At 43.7% G+C, this 24,020-nt stretch overlaps 1 protein-coding gene and 1 non-coding gene across 11 annotated transcripts in view; both read right to left on the reverse strand.

The window, feature by feature from the left end:
- The window catches only part of CDAN1 (codanin 1), a 94,147-nt gene that overhangs the window by 68,609 nt on the left and 1,518 nt on the right, over positions 1-24,020 (reverse strand). For 7 of the 10 annotated variants that reach the window (XM_039536978.1, XM_039536977.1, XM_039536973.1 and 4 more), the window contains exons 2-12: positions 18,436-19,151; positions 15,881-16,105; positions 14,924-15,117; positions 14,271-14,390; positions 9,874-9,952; positions 9,257-9,377; positions 7,584-7,693; positions 6,791-6,880; positions 4,483-4,558; positions 2,064-2,272; positions 1,083-1,197 (exon numbers count right to left, since the gene is read on the reverse strand). In XM_039536978.1, coding sequence (XP_039392912.1) covers positions 1,083-1,197; positions 2,064-2,272; positions 4,483-4,558; positions 6,791-6,880; positions 7,584-7,693; positions 9,257-9,377; positions 9,874-9,952; positions 14,271-14,390; positions 14,924-15,117; positions 15,881-16,105; positions 18,436-19,151 — 2,055 coding nt within the window. Of the gene's footprint in view, positions 1-1,082; positions 1,198-2,063; positions 2,273-4,482; positions 4,559-6,790; positions 6,881-7,583; positions 7,694-9,256; positions 9,378-9,873; positions 9,953-14,270; positions 14,391-14,923; positions 15,118-15,880; positions 16,106-17,901; positions 17,993-18,330; positions 19,284-24,020 lie in introns of those variants that run through there. The other 3 variants (XM_039536981.1, XM_039536972.1, XM_039536982.1) reach the window with 3 other exon arrangements.
- Positions 8,691-8,763, reverse strand: TRNAK-UUU. Its single transcript has one exon. It is a non-coding gene; the product is annotated as a tRNA-Lys (tRNA).

Here is a 24,020-nt window from a genome sequence, read left to right on the forward strand (position 1 = left end):
TTTAAATTACATACATAAATGGCTGTACACAGCTCCTGTCTTCACTGTTGCACTGGCTACTCAGGGGATAGTCCCATTATTGCCATAAGCAACAAATGAATCCAAGATCTTTTTCTTAAAAAAAGAAAGAAAACAAGAAGCCGCTCAAACAGTCATACTTCCATATTACTAATCTTAACCTGATATTCCTGCACTCCTCCATCTCTGGCAATGAAGCAAGAGCAATCAGCACATAGCCAACATCAGCTGAGTAGCAGCTGCATATCTCTGAGAATTTAGAGAGCAGTTTCATTCTGAAAAGTGACTTGGTGAAGACGGCAGCCTGGGGTCCTATGTATGTTCTGTCTCAGTGACTCCAGACTGTTTGCTTGTTTTAGAAGCTGCCGGCACCAGAAACGCACCCTGGGATCTCAGCTAAACTAAATTTGTGGCTTGTGCAACATGATCATCAAAGATCCTGCTGGCCATATTCTGCCCTCTGTTACATCTGTGCAACCCTCAGGATTTTAGTGGAGTTGCACAGGTATAACTAGGCAAAATCTGAGAACAATGGGATTGCACAGTTAGCCTTACAAACATAGGTATATTAGCTCTACAGTGTTAACATGATTTTTTTTTTAAATGTTAAAAGTTACTTTATTTGTACTGCAGTCAGACCATTAGACTCAACACACAATGAACAGACCTGCTAAGACGTCTTTTAAAACACAAAACTTGACCATTTTCAGAGTAGAACCACATTTTAAGAGTTGCTAAACACCGAAAGGCACCATAGTTTGCATAGCCACTGCTGTAACCATAACTGAGCACATGTAAATGGTAGCAGGATACAGAGACAAAGTTAAAGTGGCTACTGGAACCTTAGTGGAGAATTTCTTAACTTTCAAACATACTGATGTAACTTTAAAAAATATTCTAAAATACTGTTTAAAGAGGATAATAATTGCAACTATAACTGAATTTTAAACAAGTCTTATTATTATTTATATCACTGTAACAACTAGGAAACCCTCGTCATGAACCAGCTCTTGGACTGATTCAATGAACAAGTTCTTAGTAGGTGTCTGGAACATATTACTTACCTGTTCATCCATATCTGCCTCCCCATCACTAGGTTCATGCTCTACCAAAGTAAGGCCATCCAGCTGGAGTATCTTTAGACACAGGCTATCCATCAGGTGCTGGTTGAACTGGTAGCTTCAGCAAAAGATGAAAAGTCATACTGAAAATAGCACTGGAATCTCAACAAACATTTAAGCCTTAATCACGGAAGTTGGGGATGGCCAATACAAAACATCAACTCGTTTAAGGGAGGAACTCCAAGTGCAAGGTGTGGCCAAGATAGCACTGTTTAACAGCCTGACAGAGCCTGGGCAGACTCCATGCAAGTCTCGCCACACAGCTCTGTCAGTGCACTAACCAACCTCAACATTGACTAACCACCTTTTCCATTCTAATCTTGGGCCTCTCTAGAAGAGAGACTTCCCTTATTCTCCAACAGCTGCTGGTTCTAATGCTGTGGCTAAACATTTACAGAGGAGACTGTGAGGTCCCTGAACTCATTTCAGGTGCAGTCTAAAGGAGATCGGAATCTATGCTGTGGAACATGAAAGGCTAACCACAGAACAGCCTCACACTCCACCACAGGGCACTGACCACCACCCTGTAAGGAACACTTCAGCTGTGCACAGCTCCTGCTGTTCGCTGCTGCATCACCTCATGGTATTAAGGGACTATGACCCCCTCTGGCAAGACATTCAGTTTGATTCTGTAGTAAGCTAACTAGGAACTAGCCTGATATAGCTCTTAGGAGAGGAAGATGGATTGTTCCAGTGGATACAAGATCAACTTGGTAACTTCACCAGCCAAGAGTACTTAATGGACAGTGCAAATGGCAACCTTCTTCAGAGTTAGAAAACGTCCCCACTTGGGCTCCACTGTCCCAAAGAGCTGGAGTTCCAAGACCAGTTTCTGAGTTGACTCCCCAACTGCAGCACAAGCCAGTGGTATTAGCCAACAACCATCCAAACTTAGCCGAGGCATAAGCAGTGATATCAGCTAACCTTCCTGCACTGAGAATGAAGTCCCTGAAGAACTGCTGGCACCCTGTGAAGGCAGGGGGCGGGCAGGGCCCTCTGATGCTCTGAGGAACGACAAATCTCTCCTGTAGCCTCTTCAGCCGGCTCAGGTTATCGGAACCCAGCATATTAAGGACATCCTGGTCTGGGGCATCTCCCCAACTTGTGCCACCACCAATAGGACCTTTACACATCTTCAGGAGGGGGAAAAAGGAGGGAGATGGGAAATTTATAAGATTTTCTTTTATCTTGGATATCTTGCCCCACCCACACTCTGCCCCATAGAAGACTTTTGGTGTAGGAGCTTTCTATCCAATGCAAGGAACTGGATGTGGCTCCCTATAGAGCCTATGAATGCTACCTCCTTCAGCCAATCAAGGGAGGGGAGAACATATGGAAAAGCGTACAAGGCCGACACATGCTACCTTCCCAGCCTAGTGGTCTCAGGAATGGAATCCAGATCCCACACATTAACACTAGGACCCTAGGCTGCTGGGCTAGCCTGCCTTCCTATTACACAGAGAATATAAATACCATGGATAACTGTACAACCTGTATGAACCAAAGTTCAGTCTTCCACGGTTTAGCCCACTGCTCAGGGCTATTTAAGACTGTGCTATTTCTCACTGTCATCTACTGCATGTTCCTGGACCAGACTCTGTGGGGCTCCCGGGTGCTTCACAGATTTTAAGTATTATTTGCAGTGACTCATCCACACAGAGAGCTACAGCTCAGCCCTCAAAGGAAGAGGTCTTCAAGCCCTCAGAACTAACCAGGTACCTAGGCACCTCAAGGATGCAACTTTAAATCCCGGCACCACACTGAGAAGTAAACTCCTTACAATACGGTATGGTGAAGTTAACATTTATTGCGTCTCAATAATTCTAAACTGAATCTACTCAAGTTTACAAAGGAAAATCATTTTACAACTGCCAACCCTGTAAACTCACCCTGGGCTCTGAGAATCAAGTTAGATTCCTTCCTGCTCAAGTATCACAAATCACACAGGTCCAGCAGGTCAAGTTCTGGTCAGTTACACTCATGCCTCATTGCAGACAAAACATTTTCAACTTAAGTCTTCAGTTACACCTATGAAACCCTATGGTCTTCAATAGGAATGCAAAGATGTAACTGAGGGAGAAATCTGGACTTGCAATTGGAACTTAGTTAACACCTTTTTTGATGATCCCAGTCTCTTAGCTATGATGGTTCTCCAAGGCTAACAGAAGTAGAGAGCAGTAAAACTGTATTTTGCTCACTAAAGTCAGCAGATGACAACTGTGGAGACACACAGGGAGCACATTTTCAGAATAAGATGCCATTTTTACAGTCTCTTCAGATTAGAAATACACTTAAAAGGTGGGATTTTCAAAGGTGACTAAGGGAGTTGGGTGCCCAGTTTGCAAGCTGGGCACCCAATTCCCTTAGTCTCCTTTGAAAATCCCAACCGAAAGGGACATTGATCTCAAAGTATGCACTGAAAATAGTTTCAAGTACTACACTTGACCAAGCCCCTCTGACAATTTTTTGCGGTTTAGATTTTTTTTTTTTTAAATCTCTCTCTCTACAGTGCTGTGTGAAAGGAGACCCCCCCACAAACAAGGGAAACTGACCAACTATACAGGATCAGCAATGGAAATGACTACACACAAAGCAAACAAGCAGAAAATTCTCTCTCTCACAGTGATCTCACACATTACTTGGAACAACAGCAGGCAAAAAAATTAGATAGAATAACAATAATGCATCAAACAGCATCGGGTCTTCTTCCGGGCATAAATAAACCAAAATCAGGGGCCATCATATCCAGACCAGGATCCAGCAGCAACAATTAATTCCACTGAGAAACACAACAAACATAACCGGGCAAGTCTGAATCAGATACACATCAACATCTAACCATTTTTTTAAAATTTCCAAATTTGTGAATTTTTATTGCTGGTAAAACGTGCCAGGTGAACAGCTGTCGAGACCTAAGCCCTGTATCGTCACAACTCCGTACACAGCCCTATTAGTGTGCCACAAACCTGACAAAGGAATCATCTCTAAGTAGAAAAGATTAAGTAATCCAATCTCCATCATCAATTAATTCCATGGTATGTCTGTCCATTGTGGTATGGACACATGTCCACTAGGAACTGTACTGGGAACAAACTTATTTTACACAGCCCATTCTAAAGTCATTAGATAAGCGTAGTTTTCTACCGATCTGTGCCGGATTTGAACTGATAAAATTATCCCTGGGAGATATCCATTTTCCCCGCCCCCTCAAATAATTCCATTCACTCAGGAAAAGGTTCAATTACAGCAAAAAGTATGTGTACAAATGTATAAATACTAGGTTACATTTTGCTATAGCTTAGCAAAATTGCTCTGTTTATGGAAAATACAATAAATTATTTACCTGGATAAGCTGTTTCTGAAAGAGCCTGGCAAAGTGGCTGTGATTATAGGCTGCTGTGAGATGATTCATCATAGCCCTGGGAAACAAAACAAACTGCTAAAACCATAAAGAGCCAGTCAAAACGGAGTCTACATACAGCTATAGCAGAAGCACAATGTGATTTCTTTAAAAACCAATGCCTTCCAATGCCATATAAATAAGAAAACAAGGAAAGAAGAAGTGGGACCGCTAAACACTGAAGATACGGTGGAGATTAAAGATTATCTAGGCACGGCCCAACACCTAACAAATATTTGCCTCAGTTTTTAATGAGGTTAATGAAGAGTTTAGAGGTAGGGGCAGGGTGACTAATGGCAACAAGATACGGAGGTAGAAATTACCACATCCGAGGTGGAAGTCAAACTCAAACAACTTAATGGGACTAAATTGAGGGTCCCAGATAATCTCTAGCCAAGAATATTAAAAGTGGCGGCACATGAAATTGCAAACCCAATAGCAAGGATGTTTAATGAATCTGTAAACTCAAGGGTCGTACCCTACGACTGGAGAATTGCTAATATAGTTCCTATTTTTAAGAAAGAGAAAAAAGTGATCCAGGAAACTACAGGTCTCTTAGATTGCCCTCAAATGTATGCAAGGTCTTGGAACAAATTTTGAAAGAGAAAGTAGTTAAGGATATAGAGGTGAACAGTAATCGGGATAAAACACAACATGGTTTTACAAAAGGTGGATCATGCCAGACCAACCTGATCTCCTTCAAGATAACAACTGATTTTTCAGAGAAAGGAAATGCAGTAGATCTAATCTACTTGGATTTCAGTATAGCATCTGATACAGTTCCAGATGGGAATTTATTAGTTAAATCAGAGACAACGGGGCTTAATATGGGAACTGAAACGTGAATATGGAACTGGTTAAAGGGGAGACTACAAAGGGCCATATTGAATGGTGAACCGTGAGGCTGGAGGGATGTTACTAGTGGAGTTCCTCAGGGATCAGTCTTGGGACCAATCTTATTTAACAGTTTTATTACTTATGTTGGCACAAAAAATGAGTGTGCACTAATAAAATTTGATGACACAAAGTTGGGAGGTGTTGCCAATACAGAGGAGGATCAGAATATCATACTAGAAGATCTGGATGACCTTGTAAAATGGAGTAATAGAAATTGAATGAAATTTAATACTGCAACGCCATGCATTTAGGGACTAACAACAATAATTTTTGCTGTAAGATGGGGACTTATCAGTTAGAAGTGACAGAGGAGGAGAAAGACCTGGGTGTATTAGTTGGTCACTGGATGACTATGACAGTCTGCTGTGGTGTGAAAAAGGCGAATGCAGTCCTAGGATGAATCAGGAGAGGCATTTCCAGCAGAGGCAGGGAAGTGTCACTACCATTATACAAGGCTCTTGTGAGACCTCATTGGAGTACTGTGTGCAGTTCTGTTCTCCCAGGTTTAAGAAAGATGAATTCAAACTGGAAGAGGTGCAAAGAAGGGCTACTACGATGATGAGAGGAAGGGAAAACCTACCTTTTGAGAGGAGACTCAGAGCTTTGCTTGTTTAGCCTAACAAAAAGAAGGCTGAGGGGAGATATGATTGTTCTCTAAAAATCTGTCAGAGGGATAAATACCAGGGAGGGAGAGGAATTATTTAAGTTAAGTGCCAGTGCAGACACAAGAACAATGAATATAAACTGGCCATCAACAAGTTTAGGCTCAAAATTAGGCAAAGATTTAATCCCCAATGGCTGGAGATGGAAAACTAGATGGGGAGGACTGAGTTATTACAGAGAATTCTTTCCCCGGTGTCTGGTTGGTGGGTCTTGCCTACATGCTCAGGGTAACTGATCAATATATTTGGGGCTGGGAAGGAATTTTCCCCTGGGTCAGATTGGCACAGACCCTGGAGCGGGGGTGGGGGTGTGTGTTGCCTTCCTCTGCAGCATGGGGTCACTTGAAGGTGTAAATTAGTGTAAACTGTTAATTCTCTGTAACTTGAAGTCTTTAAGCCATGATTTGAGGACTTCAGTAACTCAGCTAGAGGTTAGGGGTCTATTTCAGAAGTGGGTGGGTGAAGTTCTGTCACCTGCATGTGCAGGAGGTCAGTAAGACTAGTTGATCACAATGGTCTCTTCTGAACTTAAAGTCTATGAGTCTATTCTGCTCCAAAACATGAGACTGTTAAGCAACATCTTCTTTATAATTAGCTCTGTGCCTTCTGTGCATCTACTGGCTTCAGGGACAAAAATAAGTTTTTACTGGATTTCCTATTAGCAAACCAGAGCTGCAGCACCAGTCTCCTACCTGATCCTGTTGCCCAGAACTCTTTCAAAGTCCCAGCCTGGTTTTTCATGGTTATCCTCCCACTCACGCAGCAATTCATAAAAGATGTCCCTATTGAACAAAAGATGCAAACATGTCAAGTCCTGGGCCTTCAGCATCTGAACCAATAGCAACTGATGCCCAGCCAACAGCTCACAAGATATCCCCTAACTGAATACACTCCCAACTGAATAGAAGTCACATCTCCAAAGCCTCATGTATCCTACCATTTTGCAGCTGTGACCATCACTACTGAGATTATTAGTTTCAATCTGCAGCCCACCACTGACAGGTGCTCTGCTTGAGCTCAGGCATAATGACCAAAACACCCATCCCATTATTAGACAGAGTAAGGGTCAGATAAATAGATGAATCTGTGTGGTGGATCCCTCAATGAAGCAAAGAGAATAGGAACCACATGAAATTACTTCTACATGAAAAAGAGAACAAGTCGAGAGGAGACGCTCCCCTATTCTCCCACCACAAAACAGAAGAGAGACAGAAGGAGTAGCTCCAAAGGCTGAGCTGAACCAGCACTGCGTTGTGCTGTACTTTCACATCAACAACTTCTGCAGAATCTAGGCTTCCACTGTTTAAAGAGATTACGTCCTTACTCCCTGTAAATAGTAAAGGCCTGTGTTTTTAGAGCAAAACATCCCTAAGTCTATCCCCACTATGCTGTATATATGCAGTATAGCTGGATGTTATGGCATCCAGTTGTTCACAACCATGGACAGAACATACCCCACACACACTAAAACTGGAGGACATTTACCTTTGCTTCTTAAATATATGAAAAGCCCTGTCACTTGGAAAGTTAGAACGATTGTCCGTTTCTGGCTGGAAAGAAACGGACTGGACAGATGAAGGCAGCAGGAGGGACACCTATTGAACACATAACAGAGTCCATTAGTATAATGCAATTCTCTGATTTGACACACAGCCTAACAGCTGGAAGGGTAAAAAGAAATGAACGTGAACTTAGGTATTACCAGAGTCAAGCTGTTCAGACACTAACCATTTCCTAGCCACTAATGAGTAACTGCTGGTCAGCACTAGTGCAGAAAAGGCACAGACACAGTCACTCAGTAGGATGGTAAGGGGGCATCGCCTATCACTTTTGAGGAACTCTCCTGAGACCGGGAGAACAGAACTAGCAGGCACATGCCCTGGAGAAAGAGCCCTGTGCAATCATTTAATGCGTGTCAGCTCAACACAGGGATTCTGAGAAGGTGAGAGTATCAGCTGGCGATTCCTATGTCATCATCTCTCCTCCCCTCTTCTGAGGGAGAGAATCCCTTCAATCAGTAAAACAGCTTAATCACAGCTGCTACCTCTATCTATACGGCCCTCATCACATGAGCATTTTACAATCATCAGTTGATTTTATCCTCAACACTGCTTTCAGGCAGGGAAGTACAACTCCATATTCTAATTTTTTTAGAACAGACTGGGGTCTGAGGCACAGAGTAGATTAAGTGTTTTGCCCAAAACAACACAGGAAGTTTGTAACTGAGCTGTCAAATGAACCCAAGCCTCCTGAGTCACAGCCCAGTGCCATATCCATTAGGTCACCCTTCCTACCTCCAGACTCACCACAGGGAAAAGGTATCAAAGGGGTAGCCGTGTTAGTCTGGATCTGTAAAAGCAGCAAAGAGTCCTGTGGCACCTTAGAATCATAGAATATCAGAGTTGGAAGGGACCTCAGGAGGTCATCTAGTCCAACCCCCTGCTCAAAGCAGGACCAATCCCCAGACAGATTTTTGCCCCAACCCCTAAATGGCCTCCTCAAGGATTGAACTCACAACCCTGGGTTTAGTAGGCCAATGCTCAAACCACTGAGCTATCCCTCCCCCCAGAAAGATCTTGGTGAGTAGTTTATCACCTGACCAGGGACTTGAACCCTGGACCCTCAGATTAAAAGTCTGATGCTCTACCAACTGAGCTAGCCAGGCTCACCTTATAGACTAACAGACATATTGGAGCATGAGTTTTCGTGGGTAAATACCCACTTCGTCGGATGCATGTATTCACCCACGAAAGCTCATGCTCCAATACGTCTGTTAGTCTATAAGGTGCCACAGGACTCTTTGCAGCTTTTACACAGAAAAGGGTAAGAGTGAAATCCTGGCCCCACTGAATTCACTGGGAGTTTGGCCACAGACTTCAATGGAGTCAGGATTTCACCCTAATTGGAATACAATTTAAAGGAATCCCCAGCTACAGGTCATTGGCCCTAGCAATGCACAGGCTCAATCTGGACAGAAAAGGGTAGTTTTAACATAGTCTCCCAATAAATTGAAAAATGAAGCCCCAGAGCAGGATGAACAGGATTTGATATCAGAACCATCAAACTCACTGTGGCAAGGGAAGAGATAGGCAAGCATATTACTGGCAACCCCTTGGAACTTCATACATTCAACTTTCTAAGGACTATTCATTTTTTACCTTGGCTGTGCTGCTTTCATAAGCTTTCATAAGCCTCGCATGCAAGCCAGGGGAAAAGGATGCAATCCGCTCATTCTCAGCCAAAAGTTTCAATGTCCCCCTTTCTAAATGAGAAATAATTCTGCAAAGAGAATACACACAGAACACAACATGAGAGCAAATCTAAATAAAGTGTACATTTATTTTACAAAAAACATGCAGGTTTAACCACTAGCCACCTGGAATCTGGATCCTACTGGCATCAACAGGACACACTGCAAATGCCACAGTAGCACGGAGGTGACATGAAGGAAAAAGTCCACTGAGTTTTTCCTGTTCTACTGGCATCTGAAGCAAAACACCAGTCCCACCAAATTCCAACTGCATTTTGGATGTGTTACCTCATAACCCACCATTTCCCTGTGGGGACACTTATACTGAAGCATAATGGTGTAGAGGCCACCACAAAGAAAGGTCCTAGTTTTCTAATTCAATTGAGTCATTAACTCAGTGCGTGACTTTGCACAAATTACTCAACACCATGCCCCTAAAATGACCTCGGTGAAATCCAGATGCATGCTCTCTCTCCCTCTCACACAACCCATCTACACCCAAAGAAAGAGAAAGGTTCAACTTACTCAAACTGACAATCCAAGACCTGCACAGCAAAATAAACACAGTTGTGTACATTTCGAAAATGCTGCCGCTCTATTGCATCTGAAAACAAACAGCATTTAACAACAATTGGTGGAAAATTCAGAAGCTAAATAGAGAAATCTAATGCAATTCAGAGGGATGTAGGAATTACCAAACCCAGTCACATCACTGGTCCATCAAGACCAGCAGCTTCCTTCCATCAGTGCCCATTACCTGACATGTAACATGAAGGCAAAACACCCCATTAAAAAGACCCCATTCTAACATAGTTGGCCAATTGTGCAATGTTGCACGTGAGGGGCGGATTCTTCCTGATCTCTGTGGCAATTATCTGGAGCCTGCCCTGAAGCCTGATATTTGATTGCCATTATTCTGTGCAGATCTGGTCACCTCATCGCAAAAAAGATAATTGGAATTGGAAAAGGTACGGAAAAAGGCAACAAAAATTAGGGGTATGAAAAGGCTTCCATATGAGGCGAGATTAGTAAAACTGACTTTTCAGCTTTGAAAAGAGACAACTAAGGGGGGGATATGATAGAGGTCTATAAAATCATGACTGGTGTGGAGAGAGTAAATAAGGAAGTGTTATTTACTCTTTCACATCACACAAGAATTAGGGGTCACCAAATGAAATCAATAGGCAGCAGATTTAAAACAAACAAAAGGAAGTATTTCTTCATACAACGCACAGTCAACCTGTGGAACTCTTTGCCAGAGGATGTTGTGAAGGCCAAGACTATAGCAGGGTTCAAAAAAGAACTAGATGTGTTCATGGAGGATATGTCCATCAATGGCTATTAGCCAGGATGGACAGGGATGCAAAACCATAGGCCTGGTCTACACTATGCGTTTAAACCCGTTTTAGGAGCGTTAAACCGATTTAACGCCATACCCGTCAACACTAAGAGGCCCTTTATATCGATATAAATGGCTCTTTAAACCGGTTTCTGTACTCCTCCCCAATGAGAGGAGTAGCGCTAATATCGGTATTACCATATCGGATTAGGGTTAGTGTGGCCGCAAATCGACAGTATTGGCCTCCGGGCGGTATCCCACAGTGCACCACTGACTGCTCTGGACAGCAATCAGAACTCGGATGCAGTGGCCAGGTAGACAGGAAAAGCCCCGCAAACTTTTGAATATCATTTCCTGTTTGCCCAGCGTGGAGCTCCGATCAGCACAGGTGGCGACGCAGTCCCAAATCAAAATCCAAAAAGAGCTCCAGCATGGACCGTACGGATGTGATCGCTGTATGGGCAGGCAAATCTGTTCTATCAGAGCTCCGTTACAGAAGACGAAATTCCAAAGCATTTTTAAAAAATCTCCAGACAGACAGAGGCCACAGCAGGGACTCAGCACGCTGCTGCGTGACAAACGTAACGGAAAGCCAAAGAATCAAATGGACGCTCATGGAGGGAAGGAGGGGGGACTGAGGACTCAAGCTATCCCACAGTTCCTGCAGTCTCCGAAAAGCATTTGCATTCTTGGCTGAGCTCCCAATGCCTGTAGTGTCAAACACATTGTCCGCGGTGGTTCAGGGCATAGCTCGTCAATTTACCCCCCTCACCCACCCCCAGAAGTAAAAGGGAAAAAAAATCCTCTCTTGACTCTTTTAAATGTCACCCTATGTTTACTGAATGCTGCTGATAGACGTGATGCTGCAGCAGTCAATGGCAGCATCCTCACCCCCCCTCATGGGTGGCTGATGGTTCAATATGGCTGATATCCATCGTCATCAGCAGCCTTGTGGCAGATGGTGCAGTACAAAAGGACTAGTATCCGGCCTCATCATCAGCCCGTGAGTGCTCCTGGCTGGCCTCCGGTGAGGTCGGCTGGGGGCGCCTGGGTAAAAAACTCCTGATCATTCCCAGTAGATGGTACAGAACGGCTGGTAACCATCTTCATCATAGCAACAGAGGGCTGAGCTCCATCAGCCCCCGCCTTTCATGTGTAAAGAAAAGATTCTGTTCTGCCTAGACTATCATAGCAGCGGGATGCTGGGCTCCTCTCCCGCACACTGCTTAATGTCCTGTCTGGACTATCATAGCAGCTGGAGGCTGCCTTCCCCTCATTTTATCTCACTAACAAGTCACTGTTTCTTATTCCTGCATTCTTTATTACTTCATCACACAAATGGGGGACACTGCAACGGTAGCCCAGGAAGGCTGGGGGAGGAGGGAATCAACAGGTGGGGTTGTTGCAGGGGCACCCCCTGTGAATGGCGTACAGCTCATCATTTCTGCGGGATCTGACACAGAGCGGCTGTGCTCTCTGGTTCTCTGATACACTGGTTCTTTAGTACACTTGCCCCATATCCTAGGCAGGACTGATTCTATTTTTAGATACCATAAAGGAGGGATTGACTTCGGGAGTCATTCCCATTTTTGTCTTTTGCGACCCCGGCCGATCTCAGCCAGGGCACCTATGACAGCAACAGATGGTACAGCACAAAAGGACTGGTAACCGTCATCTCATTGCCAAATTAAAAATGGCATGGTAGATGGTACAGAATGGCTGATAACCATCTCTGCTATCATGCAAAAGCAAATGAATGCTGCTGTGTAGCGCTGCTGAATCGCCTCTGTCAGCGGCATCTAGTACACATACGGTGACAGTGACAAGAGGCAAAACAGGCTCCATGGTTGCCATGCTATGGCATCTGCCAGGGCAATCCAGGGAAAAGGGCGCGAAATGATTGTCTGCCGTTGCTTTCCCGGAGGAAGGAATGAGTGACGACATTTACCCAGAACCACCCGCGACAATGATTTTTGCCCCATCAGGCACTGGGATCTCAACCCAGAATTCCAAGGGGCAGGGGAGACTGCGGGAACTATGGGATAGCTACGGAATAGCTACCCACAGTGCAACCCTCCAGAAATCGATGCTAGCCTCGGACCGTGGATGCACACCACCGATTTAATGTGCTTAGTGTGGCCGCATGCACTCGATTTTATACAATCTGTTTTACTAAACCAGTTTATGTAAAATCGGAATAATCCCGTAGTGTAGACGTACCCATACTCTGAAGTGTCCCTAACCTCTGTTTGCCGGAAGATGGGAATGGGCGACAGGGGATGGATCACCTGAAGCACCTGGCACTGGCCACAGTTGGAAGACAGGACATTGGGCTACATGGACCATGTTCTGACCCAGTTTGGCCGTTCTTATTTTAATCAGTATAACTACCAGCGTTCTTGCTTGACAAAATTATCCACCTTTTCTAGTTAGCAGTGGGCAATCAACTAGATCAGAGGACATGTTAACGCCTTAAATCTCAGCCTTGGACAAGAAGCTGCTTCTCTCTTAAGGGTCAATCCTACAAGTAATGGAATTTCCACTGATGTCAATGGGAGTTAGACATGCACAGGGCTTACAGGAGTGAGCCTTTACAAGACAGATGTGGACTCCTGGGACAGCTTCAATGGGATTCTACCCATCCCCTCCTTGACGACACAATCAATCCAAACTGATTTGGAACAGGATGAACACATTGGCAGCACTATGTCCACAGACTGCCAACTGTGGGCCAAAACATCAAGCAAATACAACCAATTATTAGACTCCTCCAGACAGTGGCTGGGGTGCGCTTTGCTACCGAAGTCAAGACCAACTGGGGTCCTTCAGATCTGTAGGTGACAGAACAATAAGAGCAGCCAAAAATGGAGCCTTTTCCTAACAGACAACAGGAGCTATTCTCAGCTAGAAGTCACTCTTTGCATACCTTACCCAAAAATCAAGCTGCTGACTAACTTAGCGTAAGGTCCAAATCTGCCAAAAAATGTGTACAATTCCCACTGATGGGAACTGCACACGTGTCCCTAGGCAGAATTAGACCTTAAACTTACAATGAGTTCAACAGTATTTCTGCGTTTGAAGGAAATGATGGGAGGAGGAAATCTGGTGAATCACTCTTCTCTCTGAAAATTCGTTTTAGCAGGTAAATATGGAGTTCTTAGACAACAGCAGTGAGCTACCATAACCTGGTTTTCAATAGCCTACTAGATTATAAAACACCCATTCATTCCAAATGTCAAACTAATTTGGTGGCCTGGTCTATAAGTTGTGGAACATCCATTGTGGAACATCCCCTCATATCAACAGGAAAGTTATACAAGATCAAGGAAAGACACTGGTCTCTTTGCAGTAACTAAGCTTTTAGGGTTCTTTATTTGTTCACTACCTGAATGCCATATGCCATACCACTCACTGAGATATGCTAATTCAACTTAATGCAGGCCTCAGAAGTCTTCAGTGTAATGACTTTTGGTCACTAAATCCCTGAAGCTGGATTTGAACCCCTTGAATGAGAGGCAATACGCTCTGTATCCCACTATCAGGCCTGGGAACAATCTAGTCTCCATTCAAGAGCATTGCTGACCTTTACATCCTTGATTGAATTCCAGGTCATTCTCACCATCTTCCAAAGAAGTTGTTCCCTTGGATGTTAGCAGCTGCAGGACAAAGAAGAGCTCCAGGAAAATATTTGGAACCAGATTTTCTGGAAGAGGAAGTGAGATAAAATGGTTAGATACTCAGCATTAATCTATGTTAATAAATCAAGATAACAATAAGGATAATCAAATCTCAAGCTTACATTCTCAGCTGATCCATACAGGACTCAACAATGCTGATACACAGCCATGTACATTTGGGTAGGTGCATTATAGAAAGCGTTTTACCTCCTTTCCCCCAAAAATTAAACCATGGGTAACAGTTTAAAACAGCTTATAAACCACTTCAACCTAATAAGCATGGTCAGGGAAGAGTCCTGGCCTCTGGTATTCACTTTCCCAGTTGGGCCAATACAGTTTGAGTCTCCTGAGGGGTTCAGGGAATTGTGTAGGGCCCATCTCATTTTCTAGGCTTCTGTCCAGTAAGGGGTGGATATACTCTTTTGAGCAGGAGGGAGGTTTCTGTTTACTTTTCCAGGCAGCACTCACTTGTATTAAGTCGTCCGTGCACTCTGGAAATAGTAAGTATTTAAAGAAGATATTCCACACCATGGTCATCTCACTACTCCCAGTTCTTTACCTGCTATACAAGTTGAATAGAGCTGAGCCAGCTGTTCCAGCTGTTTCTTGCAGGAAACTTTACTGAGATCTGCACAGGTCACTACCTGACTATCAGTAATGAGGCTTCCATTCCAACTGTAATTAGGCTTGGTAGGTGTACTGGGATCCAGAGACAGGCCTGCAGGAGATGATGTTTGGTGCAGCAACTTGCATCTGAAATTCAAAGTCAATGACTTACAGAGGAACTGAAGAAGACACACACCACATTCAACACAGGAAGATTTCTTCTTCACTGTATGGTTTTCTGGGATTCGTACAAGAATGGATCACATTTACAGAATCTAATGCTGTTTCCATACAGGAGATAGGTTAAATTACCCAATACATCCATTTTCCGCCTAATGACAAAAGATTGTGGTTAAGGCACAGAACTGGAATTCAAGAGAACTGAGTTCGAATTCTGAATCTGCTGTGGCTCAGAGTGTGATCCTAGGCAAGTCACTCAACCTCTCTGTCCTATAGCTTTCCCTTTCCTAAAATGGGCTGATAGGCACTGCATTACACCTCTGCGCACCCTACTAGCTTTCAGTAGGTTTGCATAGGTAAAACAGAGCATCATCCGAAGACAACGGTGTTACATAGTATGTTTGAGGGTGCAGTCTGACCCACAGAACTTTGCATTAATGCAATAAGGAGCAACTGAAATACAATAAATTCAGGACCAATATGATGCCAGAGTCACTTTGCAGAATAGAAGCACACCTTTAAGTGAAGAGTGAAGGCTGAATTTGAAAACTTGTTAGTCTGATACCAGGTTCGTTTTCATCTCATCTGCTTTTAGGTCAATTTTTGAACAAACAACTAGTATCTGGCCTGGATATTTTCTGTTAATTTACAACTTCTTATTGGCAATGTCCTAATAAAGGGAGAGGTATGAATCCCTGCAGATGTGTCCCCACTCCTGTTCATACTGTACCGTTCTTTCTTCAGCATCTCCCTCTCCTCTTGAAGGCTGTTCCCTGTTATGGAGGTAACGTTCCCTTCCTGGATGGCAGCAAAGGTCTCAAGACTGGTCCCAGATGGAAATCGAGCAGCTGGAGACTGGCTGACTGGCGTGGATGTAAAACACATCTTAGGTTTTGAGTGGGAGCGCTCAGCACTCACTGGAGTTGGGTTGATTCGTCTTGATGGCTTGCTTTTGCTGCAACAATTTAAGAGAGGCTTCCTCTTAAATGAAGCATAAACAGATCAAGAGAGAAAACAGCAGTCAAATCCATCAAACTCTTTCAGAGGATTTTGATGCCAGTGTAAAATTGATAAGGAAGGAGAGAATCAAGATACAGTGCAACTGTAATCGCATCTGGCAGGGTGGCAGATTTTACCCCGGTCAGGAGACAAAGAGTGGGTACATCCTACAAATATAGACTTCAATGATCCTGATGAAGTACAACTTATTTCCTGCTACTCCACTGCTGTGACTTAAAAGTAACTATGATCACTATGGGGGAAAACGGATGAAAAATGGATACTTTTCTACCCACTTGTCCTACATTGTAAGATTGCTAACCTAGGATATACCAAGTTCTGGCGGCTCATCAGTTCATCATATAGTCCCAAAATGTTCATGAAAGCATGACATAGCGGCCAAAGAGGGTCACTGGAAGTCAGGACTCCCAGATTTCTATTTTTGCCTCTGCCACCACCCTGCTTTGTAACCTGGACAAATCCTAATCTGCACCTCAGTTTACCTATCCATATAATATTGCTTACCCACCTCACGAGGGTGATGTGAGGCATAAGATTTGTAAAGTGCTGTGAGATTCTTGGGGAAAAGGCTCCACAGAACAGTAATATGTCATTTTAAATGAAATGTAGAAATTATGATAAAAATCAGTGTTCTACAACTGACATCTCTTTTCCCAATGAATCTGCTGCCTGCTACAATGTTAGCTGCTAGGGACCTCAAAAGACTACTTATACTGTTACTTCCAGACATATTTGACCCGTCTCCTCACACTTTTCACATCAGTCACACTGCACAGCTTGAAACTTACTGCTTGTGATGGAAATGCATCATATCCTGCAGGCCAAAGCCATCTAACAGAGCATCTTAAGGATTTCCCACCCTCCATGTGGGACCCTATTTCTCAGGAAACCAAGAGTTCTAACCAGCTCTAAAATCACTTCAATTAACTGACTTTAGAACTGCACAGACCAGGCAGCAGAAGCTTGACTCTCCCTGCAAGGTGGTTAATTTGGGGAGGGGGGGGGGGGGAGAAGAATGGCGGGGAGAGAGAGAGAGAGAGAGGTGTATATGGACCAGGCCTAACAGGAATTGCTAAGTACAGCTTCAGCTGTAACTATACCTCCTTGAAAGAGAGCAGGTGCTCCCTATCCCACCCCTCACAGAGAAAGAGACCACTGACTCACAGGAAGAGAACTCTGGTAGCCTACACTGTGGTATGGAGAGCTGTGCATCAGCTACTGTAGCAACTGTTCGGAATTCTGAACCTATGTACTTTGAGGTCTACTAAAGGGAAGGAGAGTTAAGGTGGCTAAGATTAGTGGGCCAGACCTACATTACATTCAGCTAAGTCTAGCTAGAGAAGCCGCTGCCTTGAACTGAAGAGGCCTTTCAGAATCACACATCCTTCAGATTCTCACAGATAGCCATGACCTAAATTTTCAAAAGTGATTTTAGGTGGCAAACATAAGAGACCTTAAAGGGGCCTGATTTCTCCTTTATTGAGACCTAGCAGTGAATCTTAGCTTTCATTAAAACTAAAGAGAGAGAGAAAGGACCAACAGCTTGTACCACCAGGAAGAGCTGCACCCCTAGCCAGCTGAGCTAGAAGAGATCATTAGCAACCAGGGAAAACTCATGCACTTCAAGAACCAAACAGAACCCACATGCCATCCATCCACCCAGCCCATTACCACAGGGGACCCACTTCCCTCTAACCGCCACCACAGAGCCAGAGACATACGATGCCTCACCTGCCAATGCTGTTGCCACCAGAGGTCTCAGAATGCCTGTTTGCCATCCTGGCAGCTGTTCCAGACAGCTGCAGCAAAGTAGAGGAGCCACCTAGGATTTCATACTGAGGATAAGCCCTATCATGTTTACATACAACTGTAAAGAGTCAAGTTAATGCTGACTGACTGTGACTCACTGGTCATGACAAACAAGGACAAAGGTGTGCTCAGCATCACATCACCACTGTCTCAACTCTTCACAACTGTGTTTAATGGTAAGATTTCCTAATGAAGATGAGCCCCTAGAGGAGCTTCAGAAGGATACTGGGAAGGGGGAAGCATGGTAAGTTGAGAAACATAGGCTGCACAGCATAGCAACAGCCCCCAATCTGCAATCTATTACAAAACATTTATAACTGAGACGGTATAAGACCACCTATATATTATTACCTGTGAGATAACAATGTCAGCTGCTCCCAATAAATAACCTGCAGTACTCAATGCTGCCAGCATGATCAGAAAAATAAGAGTGCAACAAGGAAGACTTGCTCTTACTTTGTCAAGCCAGAAGCAGCACTCATGGGTGGGAACTCCTCCAAGTTGTTGAGGTTCAGCTGATCAGGTGGGGAATTGGCTGAGGTAGGACCCACCTCACTCCGTTTCCTCCTCCCACCACTCAACGATGCGCTGTCACCCTTCCCATCCTCCTCTTCAGTGAGGCTTCGCCCTATGTCCCGAGCCACTTGCCGGCCAGCAGCATTGGCAGAATTGTTGCCTTTTCTTCTGCCTCGCCGCACTGGCTGGACATCTGGTGTGGGCATAAGGAAGCTGCCCAAATTGGCCTTCTGAGATGAACGTTTCTCGCTGTGGTTGAACACAGGGCTGCAACCAAAGCTTGGGTTGGTGTTGGGGAAATCACTGCCGGGGCCAGACAAGCTTGACCCAGTAAAGGCAGAAGAGCCACTTGATGCAGCAGAGGAGGGAAAACTAGCATCTGGGGTACAGGAGCTAGCAGGGGTCCTCTGGGAAAAGAGTTGCATTCGGCTGCTGCATGACCCTGCTGAGTTGCCTGCCCTCCTTTCTGACCCTGTCTTTTGGCTCCCATGGCTAGCTGAGCTCCTGAGGACCTTAGAATTTGGGGTTTTAGCAGGGGTAGAGGGCCCATTGGTCAAGATCTGACTAGTTTGTTCCCTTAAAAAATTCAACAGGAAAGGCACAAAGTCTTTCTGAAGCAAACTATGAGGTACCAGCTTGTCATGGACATGGTTCTCCTGCAAGGAAAGAGAACAAAACATTAATAAAGATACCCGTGGACTTACTCCAATCTGTTTCTTTCTCTCAAATACTGGGCACAGATTCATCCTCATCATGGATTCTAATACTTTTAAGTTGAGGGAGTGTCTCTAGTAGTTACAGCAAGGAACAGATTCAGGAGTTCTTGGTTCTACAGAATTCCCAATTCTGACTATTATTCCTCAGGCCCAAATTTTCAAAAGCAGCCACTAATTTTGGCTGCCCAGCTGGAAACAATTGGGGCCTGTCTGACAGAAATGCTTTGCACCCACCACTGCACTTAGTCATTGAGAGCTGTGGGTGATCAGAACCTCAAAATCAGACCTCTTTAAAATGTTTCAAGTGGGGTGCCAAAAATTGAGGCAAACAAAATTAGAGGATCAGACGGGTAGCCCTGTTAGTCTGGATCTGTAAAAGCAGCAAAGAATCCTGTGGCACCTTATAGACTAACAGACGTTTTGGAGCATGAGCTTTCGTGGGTGAATTCCCACTTCGTCGGATGCAAGGACAATTTATTAAATTTGTAGCTTCTCTGTGCTCCAGTTTGCTATTAATACCATCTACTTCCTCAGAGGGTGCTCCAAAAATAAATGATTGTTTGTATAATGCTTTGATATCCTCACGTGCAGGACACAACAAAAGAGAAAAGCTTTTACTACATTTTAATGAAGTCATATTATTCACTTGTGAGATCACAGAGCTCCAAATATAGTATGATACAACTTTTATGATGCACAAAACTAATATTCAAGAAAGCTAAATAAAAATGCAACATTAATATATTTTAAATCTTCATGGGAACATAATCCTTAAAAGGGTAACATCTGTAAATTATCTGAGAATTCTACCATTGGCTTTTAAAAATTATTATAATACTGTAAACTTTGTATGCAGTGTAAAAAAAAGTCACTCTGCTCTTTCAGTGCATCACATTTCTATTTTCCTCACAACAGAACTAGGCAAAGTTAGACAAACTGCCAGAAGAACTCTCTTGGATACTACTTCTTTTTTGTACTGAGACCTGGCAACCACATTGTCATACTTGTGCTCTCCTCTCTTAGGCCCTAGCCAAAGAGGAAAAGCTTTATTTCCCTAAGTGAGACCCTGGTGAAATTGAAAGCAGGAATTTCAGAAGACAGCAAGTACTTTATTTTTATGGAGCTTTTTCTTAAGAGAGGAGGTAGCGGAACCACTATCTTCCCTTGCTTCATATATGTGCCCCTTCAAGAAGCACATACTGGGAGACTTGGCTGAGAATGCAAATGAATTTCAGTTTCCTGCTCAAGAAAGAAAAATCTGTAAAGTCTCTCTTTGCTTTTCCACTGTTCATTGTTTTCCAAAAATGTCTCTACTAATTAGAGCACAAAACAGACCTGGATTTTATCAGCTCTGATGCAGACTTGCTAAATGCCCTTAGACTCAGACATTAATGCCAGAAGCATCCATCGTGATCATCTAGTATGATCTCCCGCACACCATAAGACACAGAACCTCACCACCCACTCCTGTAATAGATCCATAACCTCTGGCTTAGTTACTGATGTTCTCAAGTAATCATTTAAAGACTTCAAGTTATAGAGAATCCACCATTTATTCTAGTTCAAACCAGCAAGCCTCACGCTGCAGAGGAAGGCAAAAACCCATCAGGGTCTCTGTCTATCTGAGCTAGGGAAAAATTCCTTCTCAACTACAAATATGGCGATCAGTTGAACCCTGAGCATATCGGCAAGACCTGCCAGCCAGACACCAGCAAAATAATTCTATGTAGCAACCGAGAGTCCTCCCCATCTAGTGTCCCATCTCTGGATAATGGGGATATTTGTTACTAGCAGTCACAGATGGGCCACATGCCATTGTAGGCGGTCTAATCATCCCATCCCCTCTGCCATAAACTTATGCTCAGTCTTGAAGACAGTTAGGTTTTTACACCCCCCTCCTCCCCCAGAAGGCTGCTTCAGAACTTCACTCCTCCTTCACTTCATTTCATAGGTGCCAACTCTGTGCGTGCTCTGGGGCTGGAGCATCTACAGAAAAAAATAGCAGGTGCTCAGCATCTACTGGCCGCCGTGCTGATCAGCTCGTCCCCCTCCTCCACAGCGCCTCTCACCCACCAGTGATCAGCTGTTCAGCACCATGCAGGAGGCACTGGGGTGGTGGAGGAGGAGCAGAGGTTGGGTGGAACAGGGTGGGAAGAGGCAGGCTGGGGTGGGGTAGGGGAGGGGGGGAAGGGGTAGAGTGGGGGGCAGAGGGTGTTGAGCACTCCCCAAGGAAATCACAAAGTCCACGCCTGTGCTTCATCTAATTTCAAGCTTAAACTTGTGGATGGCCAGTTTATACCCATTTGTTCTTGGGTCAACATTGGCACTTAACTCCTCAACCTCCCTGATATTTATCCCTCTGATGTATGTATAGAGAGCAATCATATCTCCTTTCAGCCTTCACTGGGCAAAAGTCAACATGGTTTCTGTAAAGGCAAATTGTGTCTTACCAATCTATTAGAGTTCTTTGAAGGGGTCAACAAACATGTGAACAAGGGGGATCCGGTGGACATAGTGTACTTAGATTTCCAGAAAGCCTTTGACAAGGTCCCTCACCAAAGGCTCTTAAGTAAATTAAGTTGTCATGGGATAAAAGGGAAGGTCCTTTCATGGATGGAGAACTGGTTAAAAGACAGGGAACAAAGGGTAGGAATAAATGGTAAATTCTCAGAATGGAGAGGGGTAACTAGTGGTGTTCCCCAAGGGCCTGTCCTAGGACCAATACTATTCAACTTATTCATAAATGATCTGGAGAAAGGGGTAAAAAGTGAGGTGGCAAAGTTTGCAGATGATACTAAACTGCTCAAGATAGTTAGGACCAAAGCAGACTGAAGAACTTCAAAAAGATCTCACAAAACTAAGTGATTGGGCAACAAAATGGCAAATTAAATTTAATGTGGATAAATGTAAAGTAATGCACATTGGAAAAAATAACCCCAACTATACATACAATATGATGGGGGCTAATTTAGCTACAACAAATCAGGAAAAAGATCTTAGAGTCATCGTGGATAGTTCTCTGAAGATGTCCACACAGTGTGCAGAGGCGGTCAAAAAAGCAAACAGGATGTTAGGAATCATTAAAAAGGGGATAGAGAATAAGATGGAGAATATATTATTGCCCTTATATAAATCAATGGTACGCCCACATCTTGAATACTGCATACAGATGTGGTCTCCTCATCTCAGAAAAGATATACTGGCACTAGAAAAGGTTCAGAGAAGGGCAACTAAAATGATTAGGGGTTTGGAACGGGTCCCATATGAGGAGAGATTAAAGAGGCTAGGACTTTTCAGCTTGGAAAAGAGGAGACTAAGGGGGGATATGATAGAGGTGTATAAAATCATAAGTGATGTGGAGAAAGTAGATAAGGAAAAGTTATTTACTTATTCCCATAATACAAGAACTAGGGGCCACCAAATGAAATTAATGGGCAGCAGGTTTAAAACAAATAAAAGGAAGTTCTTCACACAGTGCACAGTCAACTTGTGGAACTCCTTGCCTGAGGAGGTTGTGAAGGCTAGGACTATAACAATATTTAAAAGAGAACTGGATAAATTCATGGAGGTTAAGTCCATTAATGGCTATTAGCCAGGATGGGTAAGGAATGGTGTCCCTAGCCTCTGTTTGTCAGAGGGTGAGGATGGATGGCAGGAGAGAGATCACTTGATCATTACCTGTTAGGTTCACTCCCTCTGGGGCACCTGGCATTGGGCCACGGTTGGTAGACAGGATACTGGGCTAGATGGACCATTGGTCTGACCCACTACGGCCATTCTTATGTTCTTATTTGGTTAGGCTAAACAAGCCAAGCTCCTCGAGTCTCTTCTCATAAGGTAGGTTTTCCCTTCCTCTGATCATCCTAGAACCCCTTCTCTGCACCTGTTCTAGTCTGAATTCATCTTTCTTAAATATGGGAGACTAGAACTGCACACAGTATTCCAGATGAGGTGTCACCAGTGCCTTGTATAAGGATCTCTACTAGAAATACCACACCTGATGTATCCTAGGACTGCACCCTTCACCAAGACAGTTACCCTGTCAGACGATCAGGTTTCCCACCTGTAAAATGGGCTCTCAATTCAAGAGTAACTGGGTGAAATTCTAAGGTCTGCGTTACACAGGAGTCAGACGAAATGATTGAATACTCTCTTCTGGCCTTAACATCTAAGAAAATGGGAATATTACTTGTCTACCTCATAGGGGTAGTGTCTTAATGAGTGAGACAGCTGTGAGGGTTAGTTAGTATTTGTAAAGCACACTGACGTCCTTAAGCAGAAAATGCTATAAAGTGCAAAGCCTGTTTTCAAATACAATCCCAAAAACAAAATCACGCACAACCAACGTTTATTATTTGTATTACAACAGAACTGAGAGGCCCCAACCAAGACTCACTATTAGGCACTCTACACATACAAGGAGACAAAGAAAGGCAGTGGGAGAACCAGGGATATAATCCAGGTCTCCTGATTTCCAGTCCAGTGCCCTCTCACTAGATCTCTAATCTCCCTTTTAAGCAATATTCCTCTAGCTGGCAAAGCTGCACCAACAATGATTCACAATATATCTCAATTTTATCTCTTTTCCTTTGCTTTTTTTAATGTTTATTTCAAAACTGCAGTGAGTGCCTTGATTTGACTTCTTTTCCACAGGATATAGATTTTTCTCCCATGGTGGCTTTTATTTACAATCACATAATTAAACTACATTTATACAGTACTTTTATTCCCAAAAAGATTCTAAATACATCACAAACGTAAAAGTATTTAACAATTACTATCAATTCAGCTCCTTGATTCACAGTAACT

This window comes from Mauremys reevesii, linkage group 4, assembly GCF_016161935.1.
Source record: "Mauremys reevesii isolate NIE-2019 linkage group 4, ASM1616193v1, whole genome shotgun sequence".
NCBI lineage: Eukaryota > Metazoa > Chordata > Testudines > Geoemydidae > Mauremys > Mauremys reevesii.